Source organism: Bos taurus, chromosome 23 (genome assembly GCF_002263795.3).
Source record: "Bos taurus isolate L1 Dominette 01449 registration number 42190680 breed Hereford chromosome 23, ARS-UCD2.0, whole genome shotgun sequence".
In the NCBI taxonomy this organism is placed as follows: Eukaryota; Metazoa; Chordata; class Mammalia; order Artiodactyla; family Bovidae; genus Bos; species Bos taurus.
This window is the reverse complement of record NC_037350.1, coordinates 52,069,672-52,093,155: the sequence shown is the minus strand read 5'-3', so window position 1 is coordinate 52,093,155 and position 23,484 is coordinate 52,069,672. Positions and strand designations below refer to the sequence as shown.

Genomic DNA, 23,484 nt, shown 5'->3' with positions numbered 1-23,484 from the left:
ACCCCTCGACCTGCAACCTTACCCCTCATTTCCTGCTTACTGAACCGCAGTGGCTCCCCGGACCGGGGACGCACGTGGGCCCACAGAGGGCAGGGCAGCGCAGGGCCGCGTGCAGGACTGCATCAGGGATCGGGCAGCTGAGCCAAGCAAACAACCCTAACAACCAAGTGGAAGACGACGCTTATTTTGTGACTTCTAAAAATTTTTGCTGAAATGTTAAAAACTTGCTGTTGGTTAGAAACGAAAAAAAAAAGAAAAAACAGTAAAACTAATTTTTATTTAGTACACTATTAATATAAAATATTAGAAACACTGAAAATTCAAGTGCTTAATTTCTTTGTAAACAACATTATCAAGACAGCCTGCCTTCTCTTCTCGTCATAAAATCTGCAGCATGTATCAGGCATCCTTTCTGCGCTCCGACAATCACCCTCGTGTCCACACCTGTCCACCGTGTCCCAAGCATCCCAGGTGAGTCCCTCATCATACCCTCCTGGTTTCTGTGGGGATGCACACCCTCACCGAGCTCCTTGGGGCTCCCACATGGTGACAGCGCCCCACTGGTGCCTGTCTACACCCCAGCTGATGGGCTCTGAACCCCGTTTCCCCTGTGCTGGTTCACGGTCATCTCTGCGGACCACGTCCTCCTGCGAGTGTCTCTCTGGGAGATGCGGAGGCCACACACAGGCACGCTCTGCGTCTGAGCATGACTCTACCACGAGGGCAGCTGGGCATCCGTGACTGGTGAGCGATGGGTGGGTGGACAGCCAGAAACCAAGCGAGCACTCACGCAACGCGGTGAGAATGCTGGGCGCTGACAGCCACGAGCTCCAACCCAGCAGAGCCTGTCTGCAGTTTACAGCACAGACTTGGAGCCAGATCTCCAGGCCCAAATGCCACTCACTACGCAAGTGACTCAGGGAATGCATGTCGTCCTTCTGAGCCTCAGCTTTTTCATCAATAAAATGAAGACAACAGAACAAGCTTCCCAGAGTAACCGCAGGGCTCAGCACCTGTAGGGTGCGGAAACAGCGCCTGGCCGGGCTGGTCACAGCAGCGCCTGCGAGGTCTGGTCACAGCTGCAACCATGACGCCTGGGCCACACCATCCCTCCCTGCAACCGGCGCTATCTAACCCGCAGCATCAGGCACATGGGGCTACTTCAGATGAAATTAAAATTAAAAACTACATTCCTCAGTGACACTAGCCATGATTTAAGTGCTCGACAGCTACACCTCCACTGCCACAGGAGCTGCTGGCTGTACACTCCTGGGACAGACAACAGACACAGAGAGGAATGCGGATTCCACAGAAATCAACAGTCATCACTGTACACAGAAGTGGTACCGGACTGTGTGGCTGTACACTCCTGCAACAGGCCACACACACAGAGGAATGTGGATCTATAGACATCAACAGTCATTACTGCATCACTGCTTTGAAATTAAGAAGGAATTATTAAATACCAAAGCAAATATGAGAAATGTATCAGTGAGAACCTGTTTTTAAGCATTTCAATGAAAGGTTTCAAAACTGGTAAATTCTGAACAAAATGGACTAAATTTCTTATGGCCAATGTCACCCTTCAGAAACTTAAAGTGAAAAGGATTTCCCAAATCTTAAGAAGTTTCATTTAAAATAACTCAGGAAAAGCACATGTAAGTTAGCATGTGATCACGCCCCAGACTGTGCCCACACTCCTGTATAATCTCTGCACAGCTCCTCAAGAGCAGTGATCAGGTCCCACTTTCTGGGCAGGGACCTGCTTGAGGGCGGCAGTCACATGCCCCCAGTCACATGACCCAGCATGACACTGGACACCATCAGCCGTACCAAAGTTGGCCAAGCTCACCTGAACTACAAACTTATCCTACAATAGCAAACATCAACATACAGCTGACAGAAAAATATTTCTAGGAAAAAGGGACTGTTACAAAGGAATACATTCTACAAAAAATGTTTATCCCAGAAAGTCCTGAATCTCAAAGGATTTCTCAAAGAAGTGACATTCATGTTAAGCCAGTTTACTCAAAAAAGAGCAAACTTTCAGCAGAAATTTAAAAGGACACATTTCTAGAAAAAGTTTGTGCTTATAAAGGAATAAAAGTAAAACAATTTCCCTTACAAATTTTACTACCACAAGTCTCAAGGGAGAATTATCTAAACTACTGAAAAGAAAAAAGTTATACACTACACTGGGCCTCACCATGAAACGGATCTTAATTTTTTCCAACATTAACAAATATCCATTTTCTTCTACTGACAAATTGAGATACTTACTAAGCCAGCTTGTTCTCACAAATCACCTTTTCAAAGTTACTATCATTTTTTTTTTTAAACAGATATCATGGTTTGATGGCAATTTCCCCAGGGAAAATAGCATCCCCAAGTAGAAAACAGCCTTCCAACCCTTTAAAATGTCTGACTTTGTTAATACAGAAACAGCTTTAGTAAATGCTTATTTGGGCTGAATTCAGACTATATTCATTTGAACAAAGCTGGTGACTGGATACTCAGACAAGAAAAAGAAATGAGGTAAAATCTCAAGGCAAAATGATAGTAATACAAAAAAACAGAGAGAAAAATATTTAAAGTGTTGTAAAACTCATAAATTTTGAGATGAAATCGAAGTAATCAAATTCTACTACCAAGGAAAGCCTATATCAAATTAAAACTTCTTTCTAGAAAACACTTATTATCAGAGATCCCAAAGTTTATGAACAGATTATTACAAAAAAGCCCACAAACTTCTGCTGATGGAACTAAATTAAGATAGAAGTGCAAAACTGACTTGTTATCACAGTCCTACATTATAGAATCACTAAAGGGCCGACGCTGGGGGTCTTCAATATTTTAGTTATTCTCGACTCTACTTCCTGGTGAAGTTGTATGCTCTACATGCTTACACTCGACGACCAGGAAAGTCCCCTGGACATCACTGCTCCTTGTCAAGTGTTTCACTATATTCGTGAAGACAACAGTTTACTTTCAAGCCACTAATATTATAACAGGGACTGATTTATCTGCTGAGTTTCTTCTAAATCTATAGGGTAAGTAGCTGGAAGTTCATATGTCAGCAGAAAGAAGGGGAGGTGGAAAGAGCCTTGAATTCCATGTATCAGTTTCTCTTGGCCTACAATTCTTACAAAATGTCTCAGAGTTAGAAACACTCAAGAATGCAGCTGTCTTAAATTTGTTTTGGAAAAAGGCATGGCATAAACAAATAGACAGCTCGGTATCTGACTTCCAACAGCTGATGTTATCACTGTGTTACCACTGGCAGATGCTTGAAGACGCTATTCTATGTTCTTGGTCAATGATGATCCTGGCTACAGCCACAGCAATTTTTTTCCTTTGATGATGTCATTTATGCACTGGCCTCCTTTATGGTGGCAAATTTTACTTTTTAAGAAGCATACTGGTTTGCTCTCAAATGATGATTTCTCATAAATAAAATGCAAACAGAAAGAGAACATTCATTTTCAATATTTTTATTCTCTATGCTCATTAAATCACTGCTATTTAGAAATAAATAACAAAATACAACTTAACTGCCTTGTTCTGTGAAACCAGGTCCAAGAACTCTATCAAAGCTTGTTATAAAGTCCATAAATAAGTTTGGGTAGTAGGACAAAACTTACTGTTCAGAACATTCTCCAATTTCTGCGTCATGGATCCTTCTACTTTTTCCGTTCCATCCGCTTCTAGTTTTTGATGGATAGCTAGAAAAAAAGCACCAAGTTAAAATGTAGGCTATTTTAATGGGTGGCAAAATATTACATCAAAAAAGACATTTTTAAACAGCTCTGGTTCTATTTTCACTGCTAGAAAGAAGCACAAACACACAAAAACTCTGCAAAGTAACCAGCAGACACCAGTCTAAGTCACGGTGAAAGTGAAAGTGAAGTCGCTCAGTCGTGTCCGACTCTTTGCGACCCCGTGGACTGTTGCCCACCAGGCTCCTCCATCCATGGGATTCTCTAGGCAAGAATACTGGAGTGGGTTTCCATTTCCTTCTCCAGGGATCTTCCCAACCCAGGGATCGAACCCAGGTCTCCCGCATTGCAGGCAGACGTTTTAACCTCTGAGCCACCAGGGAAGTCACGGTACTTTAATGCTATTAAAATAGTACATAATACATGTACTTAGTCATCTGATCATGAAGGCTGAGTACTAAAGATGACTGAATTAAAAAAAAGAAAAATAAGGCTTAAATTACTAATACGTTTGGTATTTGGCCACAGGAAAGTCATTCTTATCAGTTTCACCATCTACAAAATAGAAATGCGACTATTTGATATATATCAACCTCAAAATATTTAATTTCAGCCGTGGGACATAACATGGCAAAATACATATTATTCATGTTCTACTCGTCTATACTTCCCTGGAGGTTCTCAAGAAATATCTAGCAACATCTACCAACACGTCAATTTGTGGATGGGCAAATTACATTAGAGTTTTTTTGCTAGTATTTATATATGTCTGAATGATTCTGATAAATTATCAGAAAATCATTAATTTATATGTAAAAACTTTTACCTACTGATGAGAGGAAGTTTTAAAAGCAAATCTGGTTTCTTCAAGTGAATCATTAAGAAAATTTTCAAAGTAAATCTCCAAAATACAATTTGAAATTCAAAACTGTGACACAGTTAAAGTAATAAAAAATAGCAAGATAAACATTACTGAGACATGACCTTAAGCAGAGCACCGTAATAAGTTTCTAACACACGATGTGCATCCAATAAGAAGCCAGTGACGAGGTTCTAACGTTACTTCTATTTCACAGATGGGGAAACCATGGCTCAGTGAAATTAAATAAGTTGACCAGGTCATACAGCCAAACCCAAAATTTGAGCCAAGGCAGCGCAATCCCAGGACACAAGCTTCACTCCATCCGACCCACACCTCATGGGCAGGTGACCCAAACCCCTCAGCCTGCTTTCACGTCCATAAATTGGGAACACAGAACTATATGCATGGGAAAAGCATTCAGTCACAAAGAGGAGATTCTCTCCACTTAACAGCTGTGCACACAGCCCCAGGATCACAGCCTGCTAGCCCTCTGCAAGCTCAGGACTGGAGTCAACAGGGAAGCCCCAGCAGACGCCCGAGGGTTACCTACCTGAGAGGGCGTCCTGTGCCTCAAAGAAAGTACTGAGCCCCCCTTTCACGTACGCCAGGCTGCCCTCACTCTTCTTGTTAGCCTGTCTCTTCAGGTGGGTGATCGCCATTTTGAGTTGTTCAAAACTGAAGTGAAACGAAGAAGCCATGAGAAGACAATGTGTTAGTTGTAAAATACTGAAGCTACACTGGAAAGACAGACTAATACAGTATGTAATCAGATGAGACCACGCTTTCAAATTCTTACCCAGGTCTAACCCCTTACACATTACAAACACCAAAGTCACAGCAGCTGTACAACAGCTTTGTACAGCCTCATGCGTCAGACCCCTGAGAAGTAACTATACACGTAGATATGCTTACACTTGACCCAAATCAACACAGCATTTGCCAGGTAAGGAGTTCTGAAGAGCATCTCCCAGATGCAGAGGCCTGGACCACACAGGGCTGGGTGGCAGGACCCCCCGGACAGGCCCCACCATTAATGGTGATTTCACAGGAATCACGGGGGTCAGCTCAAAATTCACATTAAGTGAACAGACCATACTACTTCATCTTTATAACTCAAGCAGAGAAAAATCAGCTGGTCTCTGTATTTCACAAGTTTTATTTCCACTAAAGCTAAGAAAATCTGGCTGTAAATTGTTGACTATATTCTTGAGTGCCAAGATGGTACTACACAGAGACGAGAGATCAATCCTGACTTAGGGTAACAGAAAAGCACATCTATAATGTGAAATCAGAACCATCTTCCCCAAAGAAAGACTTCAGACATTTGCTCTAAAAATTTACCAGGCCAAATTTACTCCAAGTATATACCAACTTTTCTTGTTTTCTATGATGGTTTTGATCCCAATAGGTGAAGGAAGAATTTCTTCTAAAGTGTATTTTAACAAGTTGGGGTGTTTCAAGGATATACATTTTAAGCAATAAGCCATTTAGTCAAACATTTCTACTATAGGAGAGTGTTCTAGCTAGCCCTGCATGCGAGCCACAGGCCTGCTGTCGCCCAGAGGGCAGGCAGACTCTCAAGCAGCAGGAACAGAGGGGCACTGTACCCGGGTGCGTGGCCCGTGTGTACTTTTTGCTGATTTTAAATCAAGTCTTTGAAAAATGTTAAACAACTCATCTTCCTTTGCTCTCTGGTCAGGAAGGAGGTGTCTTCCTTGTTTTAGACCAGTACTTGAGAACTCTGTTACCTGAGCAGGGAGGGGTCACACGCAGACGCAGGACAACAGCTAAGACCCAAGTTTTACCAGGTGGCCCAAACAACGAAACATACAGAAACATCAGGGTAGAAGGAAATAGGGCTCCTGGAATCAATGATCCCGTTTTATAAATAAGGACCAGATACTCTGATGTGTTCACAAGCACCCAGGGTCAAGAGGGCTGCTAACCCCACGCCTCCACGCCTGATGCGCTGCACCCCAAGAAGCCACACGGCACTGCCCGCGCCCTCACCTCGTGTTGGAGTGGTTCTCAATTAGGTACCAGGCAGCGGAAAAGTTCTCACTTGTAAAGTCAGCACTCATTCCAGGGAACAGCATTTCTAAGTCCTTCTGGGGAAATTTACCTCTGAGGGAGGAAAAAGGCTTAAGATGTGTTTAGAGTGCTATTACTACAAAGACGTAACCAACAGCAATAGACATGGACACAAATCATTACAATGATGCATGAGACATTACGGAGTCTAAGTCTGTACACGTGAAAAATATACTTCCTACGCCATATAAACTTCAGCTGTATGTATAAACTTTGTATATATATATGATAGAAAATTAGTTATAATGCAGAAATTATATCAGTAAAAGAATATAAAACTTAAAGAGGCTGAGTTGATACTTCATGAAATCTGTCCAAATATGAAATCATTTCCTATCCAATAGACAAAATTTGGGTACACTGACATTAAAAACAGTAAAATCAACCTGTTAAAACACTGTTAAAGACCTATGTGAGAGCTAGCTTAAGACACACTGATGCTGACAACAGTTGCTGACCCAGGCAGATCTATACAGCACTCACGCTTCTATGCACACGTCTAGATCAAGTTCAAGGAAAGCTGATGCTGATGGACAGTCCCTTATCTGCAGCCCCTCTGCAGCTAGGAAGAAATATGTGCTGCCCCGGGTGGAGGATGGCAGAGCCAGGCTCCTCGCGGCTCAGTGACACTTCTGGGTCCTGACTCAACCAATCGTGGAACCCACCATCTCTGGACTTCGTATATTATGAGAAATAAGTATCTTCCTTGCTTACACCACAATGAATTTTTGTTTTCTATTACTTACAGCTGAAGGCACCCTGAATCTACCCCAAAATAAGATCTGTGACACAAACACCTAGAAAGCTGACAACGAGTGACACCACTGGAAGCAGTGACGCCCTGTGGGGAGCACACCCATAGGGGCAGAGGCAGCTCGGGCAGCATGGGGAGCACACCCACAGGGGCAGAGGCAGCTCGGGCAGCATGCACAGGTTTACAGAGTTTCTGAATAACCTTGAGGAAATTATTTTACCTCCCTAAGGCTCCATTTTTGGAGAAGGAAATGGCAACCCACTCCAGTGTTCTTGCCTGGAGAATCCCAGGGACGAGGGAGCCTGGTGGGCTGCCGTCTATGGGGTCGCACAGAGTCGGACACGACTGAAGTGACTTAGCAGCAGTAGCAGTAGCAAGGCTCCATTTATTCATGAGGATAATAAGAGCATATCTTCCTCTTAAGAAAATGCTGAGGATTAAAGTAGATAATGCATGTGGAAGGCTTAACAGTTTTTGACACTTAATAAATGCTCAAAAACGTTACTCTGTTACCTTCAGTCTTTATACTTGGTTCTCTATATTTAATAGAGTCTTTCATTAAGAACCATTTTATCTGATTCTCCTAACAACATGATGAGTTATATAATCCCATTTTACAGTCAAAGAAACAGCCCCAGTACTTGTGTTGTCAAATAAACAACCGGAGACGCTTATGAAAAATGTCTACATACATAGCTGTAAGTCTAGAAAAACAGAAAGTGAGGGAGAGATTCAGAATGCAGAGAACTGCTAATGGTCTTAGTCACAGCATGAGGAAGAGCAGAAACACCGTGTCAAAGGAGCATGAAGTCTGGAGACTTAACCCTCTGTCCAGAGTAACTGGGTCTTAAGGTCTGACTGTCTAAGTGAAGTCATAGATTAACAGCAAGGCATATTCTAAGTGACTAAATCCACACTTCGAACTCACTAACCAGATAGTGCAAGCAACACAGAGTCTAATGTGTAACACGTGAAGTGATTTCACTAAGGAACCAACAGTTTCAGTAGCTGACAACCTTCGTGCCCCCACGGTGCACGCTCCCCATTAGATGGCAGTGTGAACTCAGATTACACCTTCCGAAGGGTTTAGCCATGAGGACCCAGGTACAGTGGGCAGGTGCAGAACTACAGGAATGTCCTCAACTCGGCAGCATTCACTTTCAAAGAGGAAACTGACCTGATGACCTCCAGTCAGCAGAAGAACAAAAGTCCTCCTGAGAAAAGTTCCCTGCCCCCGCAGAGAGCTGCATGGTTGAGCCCAGCCCGTGCGCTCCAGCTCCCGACCGCAGGCAGAAAGGCAGGAGGGAGTGGGGGAGCGCGTGGTCCGCACAGCTGCTACTCCAGCGCCCGTGCTGCTCTGTGCGTTAAATGTCATCAGCCTGTTCAGGGCTGTGTGCTTTTCCCCTTTTTTGGCCTCTCAGTTTCTGGACGCAGGCACTGCACCACAGTCCACAAGTCTGTTCTTAAAGACTTCTAAAAGGTAACCGTCTCCAAGGCGCTTCCCTTCCACACTCTCACTAAGAACTACTTTGTCACCTCTCCTTGTTTTCTAACTGGAGCAGGAAAACGGGTCACCTTTTCTCGTTACTGGAAGGCAGCCTGGTGTGGAACATACCAGACTGCGCGGCTTATAAAGCCTCTGTGGACACAACCCAGAAGCCAGTGGGGCATCAACGCACTGCTCGAGACACCTCTTCCCAGGTAGTAACTCCTAACACACGGTGGATCATACAATAACGGGGTATGGTGTCGGGGAGAAGCCCCACTGTAACGCCCTCACTCCCATATACGGCAGTCCGCCTAGTCACTCAGTCATGTCCAACTCTTCATGACCCCATGGACTGCAGCACACCAGGCCTCCCTGTCCATACCAACTCTCGGAGTCTACCCAGACTCATGTCCATTGAGTTGGTGATGCCATCCAACCATCTCATCCTCTGTCGTCCCCTTCTCTTCCTGCCCTCAATCTTTCCCAGCATCCGGGTCTTTTCCAATGAATCAGCTCTCCACATCAGGTGGCCAAAGTATTGGAGTTTCAGCTTCAGCATCAGTCCTTCCAATGAATATTCAGGACTCATTTCCTTTTGGATGGACTGGCTGGATCTTCTTGCAGTCCAAGGGACTCTCGAGAGTCATCACAGTTCAAAAGCATCAATTCTTCAGTGCTCAGCTTTCTTCATAGTCCAATTCTCATACCATATATGACTACTGGAAAAACCATAGCTTTCACTAGACGGACCTTTGTTGGCAAAATAATGTCTCTGCTTTTAAATATGCTGTCTAGGTTGGTTATAGCTTTTCTTCCAAGGAGTAAGCATCTTTTAATTTCATGGCTACAGTCACCATCTTCAGTGATTTTGGAGCCCAGAAAAATAAAGTCAGCCACTGTTTCCATTTTTTCCCCATCTATTTGCCATGAAGTGATGGGACTGGATGCCAAGATCTTCGTTTTCTGAATGTTGAACTTTAAGCCAACTTTTTCACTCTCCTCTTTGACTTCCATCAAGAGGCTCTTTAGTTCTTCTTCGCTTTCTGCCATAAGGGTGCTGTCATCTGCATATCTGAGGTTATTGGTATTTCTCCCGGCAATCTTGATTCCAGCTTGTGCTTCATCCATATATGTACCACCTCCAAAAGTTTCACTTACAAATACTCTCCTACTAGATAGAGAGGACTTTTAAGAAATAAAACCTAGGGAAGGCTTTTACTTATTAATATGAACCTGTTTTTATCTTCTTTTTCAGTTTAAATGGTTTGTCTCCATCATAATTTAAGCAGTGTAAAAAATGCCCATTTGTGACAATCAGTATAATAAATTAGAAATACAGACTTTTTACAAGCAAATCTTAGTCTCAGTTCAAAGTGAAGTTATTTTTTTCCAAGTAATTAGTAACATTTTTATAAGTTTCAAGGCACTGCGTGTGCAAAACATCAGTTAAAAGCCTAGAACCATGAAGGCCTTTTGCAGCCGAAGGAGGCCCAAAAAAGCCAACTGCAAGGCCTGTGGGCAGAAAGACAGCAGCACTCTGACGCGCATACAGGGAGAAGCGCCCCCTGCTGCCTCTCACTGGGGCTCACACTCAGAGGCCGGGCTCCATCCTGCGCGTGTGACTGTGGGACAAGAAACTCCATAAACATTCACACTGTCACAGACAGGAGCCGACTCTTCTCCCACAGGCGACCTCAGCACTGCAGTTTGGGAATAAATCAGGACCACAGCACTTTACAACAAGTAGTTCTAATTCTTCAAACCTTCTCAATTGATAAATTTCAACAAGTAAGTAAGTAAATCCTATTATTCCTTCTCTGATGACATTTTTTAAAAAATTAAAAATAGGTTGTCTCCCATCTTCTAATTATAAAAGAAGCCCCAAATGGCATTAATAAACAGAAATAAAAGAGACAGTAAGAGGAAATGCTCCCAGGGCTTCTAACCTGAGTGCAACACCATTCTCTACAGGGACCAAAGCTTTTATCTAAAAAATATGAAGTGAGTCAGGGAAATAAAATCCATACCCATATTTTAACATCTGCTCTTCCTTTCCCATCCTCTTTTTCTAAAATGAGGCTTCTCTATTTGAGGTCAGACTTCAATAAAACAAATGCAGCTTTCCTGACAGTATCTTTAAAAGCTAAGAAGGAACCTGAAAAGCATTTTTCTGGCCAAAACTACTCTCTTCTCTTGGTTTCGATACATTTTCTGACTTTCACCTTCCATTTTCTTGCTTTCTGGAATCTCTATTCATTCTTCCTTTTGATGAGAACACTTGTGAGAGACTTCACACGGGCCGTCCTCCCGCCGTGTGGAGGCCTGCCAGGGCCCCCACACCATCCAGGCACGCCTGCTCTCTGTGTCACAGAAGCGGAAGTGGGGGCTGAGAGCGACCAGGGGGCTGGCACAGAGAGGCCTGTCGGGTGAGGGTGCACCTGGGAGACTGCCGGGCAGGTACGGGGCCGGCATGGCGCCGCCCGGCACTGCGCACTGCCCACTCTGCCTGTGCCCTGGAACTCCCTCTCAGCTGGCTTAACACTCCACTGGGCTCCCCACTAATTAATGAATTAAATAAAAGCTTGGACATGTCTGCATTTTGTATTTGTATGACAGTCAAGCTTCTACCTTTTCTAAAACTATCCTTTAGTCATTCCATGACTGAGCAAATTATTATTGAAACTTTCAAGGAACAGCTTGAAAGAAATATTATAGTAAATTTTATCACCATTTGAGCACTTCTTGAATGTACATATTACTATTTTAAGATCTGAATACAATTTATCACCCTGAAATCCTAAGTCATGAAAAGATTCTTCTCCTGGGCAGCAGAGCACTGACTAATATGCTGTGAGCACACAGCCAGCCCCCCTGCCCCGCCCACTCACACGCCCACCACAGGCCCCTGCCTGCAGCCTCCAAGTCACCCTGCAGGCAGAGGGAGGGCCCGGAGCCAATTGAGAGAAGGGCTTGGACCCAACTAACTCCTTCAGAGGAGAAAGGAAAACCATTTCCAAAGAGTCACACCTTGAGTGCCTTCTGGCTGGCCACCATCACATAAGGGTTACCCTGAAACCTACTCAGAAAGAGGGTGCTACTGGATGAGAGGGGGTTTGGGGGAGAACAGATACATGTACATGTACGGCTGAGTCCCTTCACTGTTCACTTGAAATTACCACAACATTGTTAATTGGCTATACCTCAATACAAAATAAAGTTTAAGGTTTGAAAAATAAAGGAAGAGGGCAGTAAGAGAGAGCTCAAGCCCCCTTCATGGTTAGTGGCAGCAGCAGCGACAAGACAATCAAAAAATGAAAAGGTAAAGAGATTAAACTGTGGGTGGATTACAAGATAAACAAAAACTCAAGGAAATCATTTTATGATAGTGAAAGTCACTCAGCCATGTCTGACTCTTCATGACCCCATGGACTATACAGTCTATGGAATTCTCCAGGCCAGAATACTGGAGTGGGTAGCCTTTCCCTTCTCCAGGGGATCTTCCCAACCCAGGGATCAAACCTATGTCTCCCATATTGCAGGTGGATTCTTAACCAGCTGAGTGAGCCACAAGGGAAGTTCATTTTATGACAGGAAATAACCAATTTAATCCTAACTTTGATAGTTCCGTCTAAGGCTCAAACAAAAGTCACAATGTATTCCTATACTCCTGTGCGAATCTTTTTCAGAAGAACAACCCAGGGGGCCCTTCTGCTCCACACTGCACGTGGTGGACCTTAGAAAGAAGCAGAATCCAGGGCGCTAAAGCAGGCACTGGAGGATTTACTCTCAACCACAAGGTCCCCTTGTGCAGGAAACCCTGTTCAAATAAAGACCCAGCAATTACCTTTCTTTCCTGGATGTTCTTTATCCTTAAACTCTTAATTTATCAGGCACTGAAACCCTTAAAACAGCTCCAGAATGACCCATGGTGGCCAAAGAGCATCACAGCTGTGGCCCAGAACAGTCCACGCTCACTGAAACCTGCCTTTTAAAACCCTCAGGCCTTTTTCAAAACAGGACAACCTCCCAAGACACACGTGCCCCCTCCCTCTCAGCTAGCACAGACCCTAGCAGGGGAAAAGCAGCCTGCTGGTGGCCGACTGGTGGTCTTCAAGGGGAGGCTTGAAGGCTAAATACATCGAGGTTAGTGGCAACCTTCCCCATTCCTAGAGAAACCTAGAGAAGCTATGGCTAACGGATTAGCAGATTACTCTGTCACCTGCAGAAGTGTTTATGAAGCAACACTCAGCAGCACTATCGCCAGCAGAGTTGCTAAGGCCGAGGGACAAATCAGACAGGACTGATGTGCAGGGGAGCTCCAGCAGGAAGACGCAAGGACAAAGGCGCTGACGTGAGAGCGCTGGGAACTCTGCATCTGGTCCAAGACATTTTGAAAGATACCATTTACTTGCCGTAATTCTGGGAAAGTAAGTCTGAATTAAGTATGAATTACAGGTGGAGAACGTAAACAGAATGACAAGACCGCCCTGGGTCTAATTACTATCAAATATTTCCTGAAAAATCAAGTACATGGAAAACTCTACTTTAATCTCAAATACCATCTAAATAGTTAAACTTACCAGCTCCAGACAACACACTAACTCTCGTGTCATTAGAAGGATTAGTTATTAAAAATTTCAAAATACTTTTTTCCTTCACAAAATGAAAACTCAAAAATTAAAGAGGTAGGTAGGTTTTGCCAACATTTTAATTGGAACGTTCTCTCTAGCAGCTCCAGAAATGACACTGACTCCAACGACAGAGGCATCTTCCGTTGTGCTTCCTTGCATGTTTCTGGAGCCTGAATGCATGAAACTCTTCAGCACATGGAGAGCAAGGCAGCTGAGGCGAGGCAGTACTCACTTTTCAATCTCGATGCCGAGTGGGTTGGCAGGACGCAGGGACAAGGGAGGAATCCCTTTATTCCTGTCAGTGCGCATGTCATAGTAATTCATCTCATCAACCCACACAGCGGACTGATCCAAAATGCCTACCAAAACAAGGAGCACAGACTTAACAGGATACACGGTCCCCAGGTGTTGTCTAAATTTTACTTTACTGCTTTACTGTTTTAAGACCTAACACAAAATGCACACTAAAGTAATTTTTTAAAGATCTGAGGGCACAAAAGCTTTAATTTCTTTCTTAGTTAAAAGCACTAAAAATCCATAGAAAGGCAAAAATAACACCTCTTCATTGTACTGTACATTATTCAATACAGAAGATAAATTAACATCTGAGAAAAAGTTGTTAAAACAATTTTATTTTACAAATAATAAGCAGTACAGTTAATTTGGTATATCAACAAAGTATCCAACAATTCCTTATATAAAGAAATCAGTCAAATACCTTCCAAGGAATGCACAACTTGGGTGATGGAAATGACTGAGACATTCAGGAAAAACAAAACGTCATCTCTGAAAGCAGCACCCTCTCTCACATGACTGAGCCCTTCTTCACGCTCCCTGGCACGATGCTTCCCAGGGTCCCCGCTCAGACCCAAGGGCTGGGCAGGGAGATGGGTGAAGCAGAGTGCAGGGCGGGGCCTGAGCCCCCAAAGGAAGGGCTCTGGGCCCAGGCAGCCTCCAGTGGCAGGACTCCTTGTGAACCCTCTGTTTCAATCAGCACCACACTTGTGCCAGGACGCAAGGAGGCTGTCAGAGGGAAGTGCAGGTCCAGACACTCCCAAGTGCGGTTCTGTAAGCCTTTCCTGAGCCTGTACGTGCTAAGTACTGGGCAAAGCGTTTTAGAATAAAGTCAATACTTGATAATAAGTTTTCTTTATCTGCTGTATAAACATGATACAAGATGGTACTAGATTCTGTCAAAATATTTTGACAAAATCAAAAAGGTTCCTCCAGAAAACTGAAGACCAGCTCCTACTTTGTAATTTCACAGTTCAGTTTTCAAAGACATTAAACAAAATTAAGCAAAAATAAGAATACTGTGCATATAAAAATGTGTACATATATTTGCATACACATTTGTATATCTATGTACAGGGCTTCCCTGGTGGCTCAGACAGTAAAGAATCCGCCTGCAATGTGGCAGACCTGGGTTCAATCCCTGGGTTGGGAAGATCCCCTGGAGAAGGGCATGGCAACTCCAGTATTCCTGTCTGGAAAATTCCATGGACAGAGGACCCTGGTGGGCTACATCCATTGAGTCACAAAGACTTGGACACGACTGAGCAACTAAGCACAGTACAGCAAGTACCTATATGTAAACCACATTTTGAATTTTCCCTTAAATCCCTCAAATTTTTATTAAAAATTTTTTTAAATCATTTATGTATTAAAAATGTTAATGATATAATGGTAAAAAAAGGTTTTATGCTCTAAGACAGAAAACAATACTCACAAAATTCTTTGCTTTTCTATATGAGAGATGTATGGCCTGGGTTTAATTATGCCTGTGATAGCTCCACATTATATAAGTATTTATCTGCTGACCATGTGCCAGATACTACAAAACCAAAAAGATAAAGCAGGGGAGATGCTGTGCACATGGAGAGCTAGAAGAATTAAAATGATGGTTGATAGAGCACTTACTCCTACTTCCTGTAAGGGGTTTTGCTAAGCACATCCCTGAATGTTCCAGCTCATCAGCTCTCTGGCGTAGGACCCTGGGACTCCACTCCCACCTACAGCTGGGGGCTATGTGTATGAGCCGTCGTGTCTGACTGTTTGCGACCGCATGGACTGTAGCCCGCCAGGCTCCTCTGTTCACTCCAGGCAAGTACACTGGAGAAGGTTGCCATTTCCTCCTCAGGGATCATCCTGGGATCAGCCTGACCAGGGACTGAACCTGCACCTCCTGCGTCTTCTACATCGGCAGGCAGGTTAGGTGCCACCGTGCCACAGCTGGGGGCTGCCCCCAGACTATCCAGAGTCCTGCCTCACACCAAGCTCTGCCCCAGACCAGGAAGTGCAGCCAAGTGCACAGAGGGAACACAGAGCTGCCTGGTGCACAAGCAGCGGGCTTTTCTAATCTGGAGACGAGAGGCACACCTCCGCCATCAGTCTTGTCCAGGCCAGGAACACAGGAAGGAAAGAAAAATGAAACATGATTCAGATGGTATCACTGGCTAATCTGTCACAGAAAGAAATGCCATTACTGTATTCATGATCAAGAAACTAAAACTGGCATTTTGACATGTTAAATGAGCAGACTTTATACAGAACTTAAAACAACCTTTCTTCTAAGAATTATCATCCTTAGGGTTTACTGTTAGCTCAGTAAACTGCTTTTTCAAAAGTAATACAAATTTTAACCAATACCCTATTCCTAGAGAAAGAAACAAACTGAATCTGAGAGTAAGTAAATTTTATACTAATTTACCAATTGTCAATTTTAAAAGACAAAACCCAATTTTAGTTTATTCTTGAGAGAAAAGTCACAGGAGACGATACCTATTTTCTCAGGTTTGAGCAGCTTGAAAGACACTGTGGAGGTTCCTTTGCCACCCGACTTGGTCGTGACGATAATGTCTCCTTTGTCATTCTTGGCCTGTCCCACGCGACACACTATTTTACTTGCAGACATCCACTCTGCTGTCAGGAGGCAATTATGCCCACAAATTGTCAGACCTGAAAGTAACAGCACACACTGTAACGAGTCCAAAACAACGGCTATTTCCACAAGAGGACAGACCTGAGAGTAAAAGCACACACTGTAACGAAGAAAACAACGCTATTTCCACAAGAGGACAGCGCCGCTAGCGTCACTAGGCATTTTTCACGAGCTGAAGCAAATACGAAACGACATGTCCTGGTTCACTAGTTATTCCCAGTTTTTAATATAGCCAATATTATTTGCAAATAAACTACGGTCTCTACCGAATTCTGGCTAATTTGTTTTTTCCTCTAATATTTAAGACTTCCTTTAAATTACATTTAATTTTCTTCAAACATCAACAGAATAAGGAACTAATAACCATAACAACGGCTAGGCATTCTAGATTACTTAACTATAAGAATCTTAAATTGCCTTCATAGGAATTAGGAAATTGTTGCTATTTTTAGAAGCCTAACTTATTGCTATAAAGTTCTAAAGTGTATTATTAATAAACGCGTACATCATTCTCTAAAAAAAGTTTACCGTTTTCCTAACAACAGTCTGCACATACTTTTCCTGGTGTTTGCTGCTGCTGCTGCTAAGTCGCTTCAGTCATGTCCGACTCTATGCAACCCCAGAGATGGAAGCCCACCAGGCTCCTCTGTCCATGGGATTTTCCAGGCAAGAGTGCTGGAGTGGGGTGCCACTGCCTTCTTCCTGGTGTTTAGTTACACCTAATATTATAGAATGAACTAAAGCACACTTCACGTTAAGCACAGCCTGGAGTCTGCTGAGCCAGTAAGTGCTCGCAGGCATCACGGGATCACCAGTGCATTTTTCATGCCTGCGTCACTCCTGCAACGGTGCTGGTCCTGCCGCCTCAGTGTTTTCCTAGGGTCCTTTCGCTGCACTACACTCTGCTCCAAAAGCTCAGCCGGCGCCTGGCATCTTTGCCCACCCCACGTGAACTGTGAGGCAGTGAATACACAGGGAAGACATGGTCCCAGCAGGGCACCAACACCCCTCCATGCACTTTTCTGCAGCACACACACCAAAGTGGTAAACATTCAGGGAGAAAAGAGACCAAAGTGTATGTGTGGCAAACACATGCGCCTTTGCTTCTCATCATTTAACTTCTGATGCTGCTTAGCAGTCAAGTTTGAAATGTAATATTTTTTTTAAAAATCAGATACCAGGAACACCTCAATTTATGCCAAATTCAGTTTAAAAAAATGTAGCAAGGGATTCAAGCCATCTTTTGTTACAACTTAAAGCACTATTTAGTAAGAATGCTATATTAACCATAAACGAATAAAAACAACTCCACTTTATATATTGAAATAATTACTGAAAATAATTATGTTATAATAATTTATTGAAATATATTCAACCCTGAATATTCATTCACTGGAAGTACTGATGCTGAAGCTCCAATACTTTGGCCATCTGATGTGAACAGTCGACTCATAGAAAAGACTCTGATGCTGGGAAAGATTGAGGGCAGGAGGAGAAGAGGGTGACAGAGGATGAGACAGTTGGATGGCATCACCAACTCGATGGACAGGAACTTGAGTGAACTCTGGGAGACAGTGAAGAACAGGGGAGCCTGGTGTGCTGCAGTCCATGGGGTTGCAGAGTCAAATAAGACTAAGTGAATAATAATTGAAATAATTAATTTCAGAGATTTTCCTACAAGATCTATTATTATTTATCCATGTAAGAAATTTAGTTTTTCTATTGCTAGCACTTAAAAGGAGAAGGCAATGGCACCCCACTCCAGTACTCTTGCCTGGAAAATCCCATGGATGGAGGAGCCTGGAAGGCTGCAGTCCATGGGGTCGGTAAGAGTCAGACACGACTGAACGACTTCACTTTCACTTTTCACTTTCATGCACTGGAGAAGGAAATGGCAACCTACTCCAGTGTTCTTGCCTGGAGAATCCCAGGGACGGGGGAGCCTGGTGGGCTGCCGTCTATGGGCTCACGCAGAGTTGGACATGCTGAAGTGACTTAGCAGCAGCACTTAAAAGTTCCTTAGAATTAAGTTTTCTATTGTTTTTAATGTGATGACATTTACATATTTTAAAATGCAATCCTAACTCAAAATTATTTTTCAAAATGGGAGTGTTTATTGGTTTTCCTGATACTTAATTTTTATTATGAAAAATGTAAGCAATGTAAGAAGCTGTAAGCACCCATGGAACACCTTTCCATCTCCAAGATAAGCCTGAAAAACACTTCAAAACATATTTCCTCAAATACCTTTTATGCACACATTCATCAGACTATGTATTTAAATAAATGGAAATAAATGTTTTAATTTATGAACTGTTTAATTACAGATGCTGGATATTTTGATATCACTGTAGGTCAATACATAAGTTGATATTTTTAAATTTTATAATATCAAGATTTTGTGATTTAAATAACTTCAGAAAGGAAATAACCCAATGATAAATATCAGGACTCAATGCATTAAAGTTCCTAATATAAGTTCACTGTTGGGGAGCTAGCTTACAATTAAAACTGAGAAATGGGAGATTTCAGATATACAGACAAAGTTGTAAAAACACACCCAGATGAGCAAATACATATAACAGCCATGATGGCCCGCGTTTGCAGGAAAGGAACCAGAGTAACAGTTTGCTCATCCCGTTGCAGCGGTTACCAAGGTTGCTCAGATTCAATAGGCCCTGTATTTGTACTAAAAAAAAAAAATGAATAATCATATTATTTAAAACAGATTTAAATAGGTCATTTTAAATGTTATGGAAATTAAATAAAACCATAAGATCTATTTCTTAAGCATGTTCTGCTAAGAAATCTGCTTCATGAAATATAACATTTTTTTAAAATACCTTGTAGAATTCCAAATAAAGTGTTTTAAAAGTGTTTTACTTGGCTAGTATAGATGTCATCAGAGTTAAGAATGTTTAAATTGTTTAGTAGGTTAACTCTGCTTTTTAAAAAGATGGTTTCTTGGCGATGCCTGGACAAGCCGAGAGCTGAACTAGCAGGTTTGTGGAAGCCCAGCAGTGACCACACAGCCTGAAGTAAAGAAGTTGCCTCCACACAGGCCTGTGCAGTCCCATGTGGGGGCTCAGGGACCACCGGTTAAACTGCGGGGCAGAACTTCCAGCTAGACGGTCATTTCCAAGAATTCTAGGGATGTTCCCACTTTTTATAAAGAACAATCTGGAATGAGCTTTGTCCAGAACCAAGACATAAAATAAGACTATTTTCATAAGGTAATAAACTTAGGTTTTATTTACTTAACAATCACAAACCATAGCTAAAGAAAACAACATAAAATGAGACATATTTAGGTAACCCTAGTGAAAAGAACAAGCTGGGAAGGGTAAGACTTAATAACTAAATATGGTACCCAACTCCCGTCAACTTTCTCCTCGGCAAGGGATTTCTGGGCGGCCAAAAACCAACGTCCGCCAGCAGCGACACTGCAGGAGAAACAAGCGCAGCTCCTCGTCTCTGGTGTTTACCGTGCTGCTGTTGTTCGACTGCTCAGTCATGTCTGACTCTTTGCAACCCATGGACTGTAGCACGCCAGGCTCCCGTCTTTCACCGCCTCCTGGACTTTGACCAAACTTGTGTCCATGGAGTTGGTGATGCTGTCCAACCATCCCATCCTCTGTCGTCCCCTTCTTCTCCTGCCCTCAGTCTTTCCCAGCATCAAGGTCTTTTTCCATTGAGTCGGCTCTTTGCATCAGATGATCAACATACTGGAGCTTCAGCTTCAGCATCAGTCCTTCCAATGAATATTCAGGGTTGGTTTCCTTTAAGACTGACTGGTTTGATCGCCTTGCTGTCCAATGGACTCTCAAGTCTTCTCTAGCAACACAATTTGAAAGCATCTATTCTTTGGTGCTGAGCCTTCTTTACGGTCCAACTCTCACATCCATGCAGGACTACTGGAAAAACCATAGTTCGGAGTATACAGACCTTTGTCGGCAAAGTGATGTCCCCCATTTTTCAATATGCTGTCTAGGTTTGTCATAGCTCTCCTTCCAAGGAGCAAGCGTCTTTTAATTTCATAGGTGCAGTCACTGTCTGCAGTGATTTTGGAGCCCAAGAAAATAACATCTGTCACTGCTTCCACTTTTCCCCTTCAGTTCGAGATGAAGTGATGGGATTGGATGCCATGATCTTAGTTTTTTGAATCTTGAGTTTCAAGCCAGATTTTCCACTCTCTTTCACCCTCATCAAGAGGCTCTGGTTCCTTCATAAATTAAGAAATGAGTCAACAGAATGTCTGAATCCAAATAAATTAAAGTGGGAAATCAGAATACATATTCAGAAGCACATCCTGAGATGCCTCCCTTCCTCGTCCTGAATGTATCTGCACACCCTCAGAGTTAGTTCACAACTGACCACACAATGACATCGATGGTTTGCTCTCTACCCACAGGCATAAGTTTACAGACAGCCTGTGGCTGTACATCTGGAGCCTTGGTGCTCCCCACCCTGAAGGCCATCTTCGTGCAGACAGGTGGCCCGCAGGTCCCAGGTGTGGCCAGGAAGAGAGCACAAGCTCCTCCAGGTGGAGGGAATTTAGATTTGGTTCCAAGAGCAGTAGGACCAGAAGAGGCTAAGCTGACCTGAACCTGAAGAGGAACACAGATGGCCACGCAAGGAGAGGAAAGCAGAGCTGGGCAGCCGCACTGGCAATCCCGGCAGGGAAGCCAACACTGAGCAAATAAGGCAGTGCCCCACTGCAGGGGTTTGTGTCAGGACCAGGAGAAAGACAACACAGACAAGAGTTGATAAAATAATGATTTTAACAAAAAATCAGAAAACCAAATAATTCTTTCATTTCCATCCAGATAACCCTGCACAGACCTCAGGGGTGTTTTCCTACCACCTTCACTATTTCCAAACAGTGAACTGGCACCTTGCCTCGCTGCCAACATAAAGATGCCTTTACTATGAACACACAGCATCGGCCCTGCCCTTACCTATGAGGTCAGCTGGCCCAGTCCCCAGGTTTTCTCCTCTAATCGTGACCTTCGTCCATGGGATGCCTTCATTTGGAGAGATGCCTGTCACAAGAGGGGGCTGTCGGGATCGAGACATTGTGCTTGTTGAAGAAACAAGGTCGAGCTACAGAAGTGACCTATGAAAAGAAAAAGAAGAGTTAGTGCCAACTGAGACCAGCATCCACTAGAAACGCGAGAGGTACGCACACAGTACCAGCCGTCGTCTTCACACACCGGTGCTGGGTTTCAGCTGCCGGTTAGCCCACTGGCCACATCTCCTGAACATGAGTGACCCAGGACATGAGCTTGTGCGGGGAGGAAAAGCAGGCATGTGGACTTCACGTCAGGAAAGACAGACTGAGGCCTCCTGAGCTCCACACACCACCTCTGCACCCGAGGCACATGCTGGAAGCGCCTCAAAGAGGAGGTTCTGACCTAAACAGATCCATAGAAGTTAAAGAACGTCTCCGTTCCCATAGGTGTATGGAATTTCATTTTGTTTTCATATTAGACTTGGCATAGCAACTTTTAAACGTGTTCAGATCAATACACTGACATTTTCAACACGCAGGCAGAAGCAGTGACTTGCCGACTGTCCCAGACGCTGTGCTCTCTAGTCCTGGCACTCCGACAGGCAAAGCACAGCACTGAGTGCACGGGGCGCGTGTCTGTGCTCGGGCGCTGACCCATGTCCGACTCTCGTGACCCCGTGGACCGCAGCCCGCCAGGCTCCTCTGCCCATGGGATCCTCTAGGCAAGAGTACTGGAGTGGTTGCCAGAGCCTCCTCCAGGGGATCTTCCTGACCCAGGGATCGAACCCGGTCTGTCTCCTATATTGGCAGGTGGGCTCTTTCCCACTAGCGCCACCTTGGAAGCCCAGTAAATGAAGAGAACTCTTCAAGTGCTGAAGACTTGAGATGCCCCAAAAGACGAGGGGAGGGTGGGCTCAGGGGAAGAGCACTGAGAACTTGCTGGCTGCCTGTCTTTTTCTGGGCAGTCTAATAAGTTAGACTGTGGCCCCTGCCTTTGCCCTGCCATCAGCCAGGTGAGAAGTTCAGTCTCTGACGTGACCCAACAGAAAGGACCAGGACTCAGGCACATCAGGCACGGGGGGAGGAGGGTGCCCACCCTGTAGCCTAACTCCACCCTGTCCAGGCAACAACAGCCACTCTGGAGAAGCTAAGGGGCCCTGAGAAGAGGGAACCAAAGACTCCAACAGGGAAGGTCTTCCCGAGAAGAAGGCCTCGTGCAGCCACCATCACCCAGAGAAAAGCCAGACACAGACCAATTCTGCCCACGCACAGACGAGACGAACAGCTGTCACAGCCTTGTCCTAAGGACAGACAGAAATTGTAAAGTGGTCAGGGAAGACACGAGAGGTGAAAGATCTAAAAAAAGACCCAGAGGAAACAGAGATAAGGCTGGTGGTGTGGGCTAAAGTGTTTCCCCAAAACTTGTGCTGAAGTCTGTCTCTCTGTATCTCACTGTGCACACTGTTCGTTGAACCCATGGTAGGCAAGGCGTGAGCTAAGAAGCTGGAAGACAATGCACGGAGCCGTAGAACTGCAGATGCGTCTCTTCTCTCCTGGCTGATGCAGCAGCCGTTAGCAGCAGCCATAAAATAACTCCAAGTGCTTTCCAGGTGGCGCTTATACATGCTTACAGAACAAAAGTAGCCTGCGGCCAAGCGAGTACCTCGCAACGTGCACGTGTGGTGTGCAGTGCTGTACGTGGCCTCAGCTGTTCACATCATTATTTACAAAATGCGGGGCAAGCGGAAGAGGCCACGGGGCCAGAGAGCCTGACCGTGCTATCTTGGCTAACCTGCTCTCTCTCTACCAAGTCCTGACGCAGGACCTCAGAGAGTGACTGTGTTTAAGAGTCGGAACTCTAAAGACCATCCTCTCTAAAGTGAGGTGGACGCGGTCACTAGATGGGCTCTGGTCCCACAGGACCAGCGTCCTCACGAGAAGAGGCGCGAGGACACAGACACGCAGAGCACGGCCACACGATGACACGGG

General features: G+C 44.2%; 1 protein-coding gene across 10 annotated transcripts in view; it reads right to left on the bottom strand.

The window, feature by feature from the left end:
* EXOC2 (exocyst complex component 2) overlaps nucleotides 1-23,484 on the bottom strand; it is a 122,966-nt gene that overhangs the window by 76,882 nt on the left and 22,600 nt on the right. For 8 of the 10 annotated variants that reach the window (XR_814965.4, XR_003032016.2, XM_059880305.1 and 5 more), the window contains 6 exons: nucleotides 21,443-21,600; nucleotides 16,325-16,501; nucleotides 13,776-13,902; nucleotides 6,589-6,702; nucleotides 5,129-5,253; nucleotides 3,642-3,722 (listed from right to left, as the gene is read on the bottom strand). Coding sequence is in view for 8 of the 10 variants with exons in the window: in XM_059880305.1 (XP_059736288.1) it covers nucleotides 3,642-3,722; nucleotides 5,129-5,253; nucleotides 6,589-6,702; nucleotides 13,776-13,902; nucleotides 16,325-16,501; nucleotides 21,443-21,560 (742 nt within the window). In the remaining 2 variants the exon portion in view is untranslated. Of the gene's footprint in view, nucleotides 1-3,641; nucleotides 3,723-5,128; nucleotides 5,254-6,588; nucleotides 6,703-13,775; nucleotides 13,903-16,324; nucleotides 16,502-21,442; nucleotides 21,603-23,484 lie in introns of those variants that run through there. The other 2 variants (NM_001206159.1, XM_024983565.2) reach the window with 2 other exon arrangements.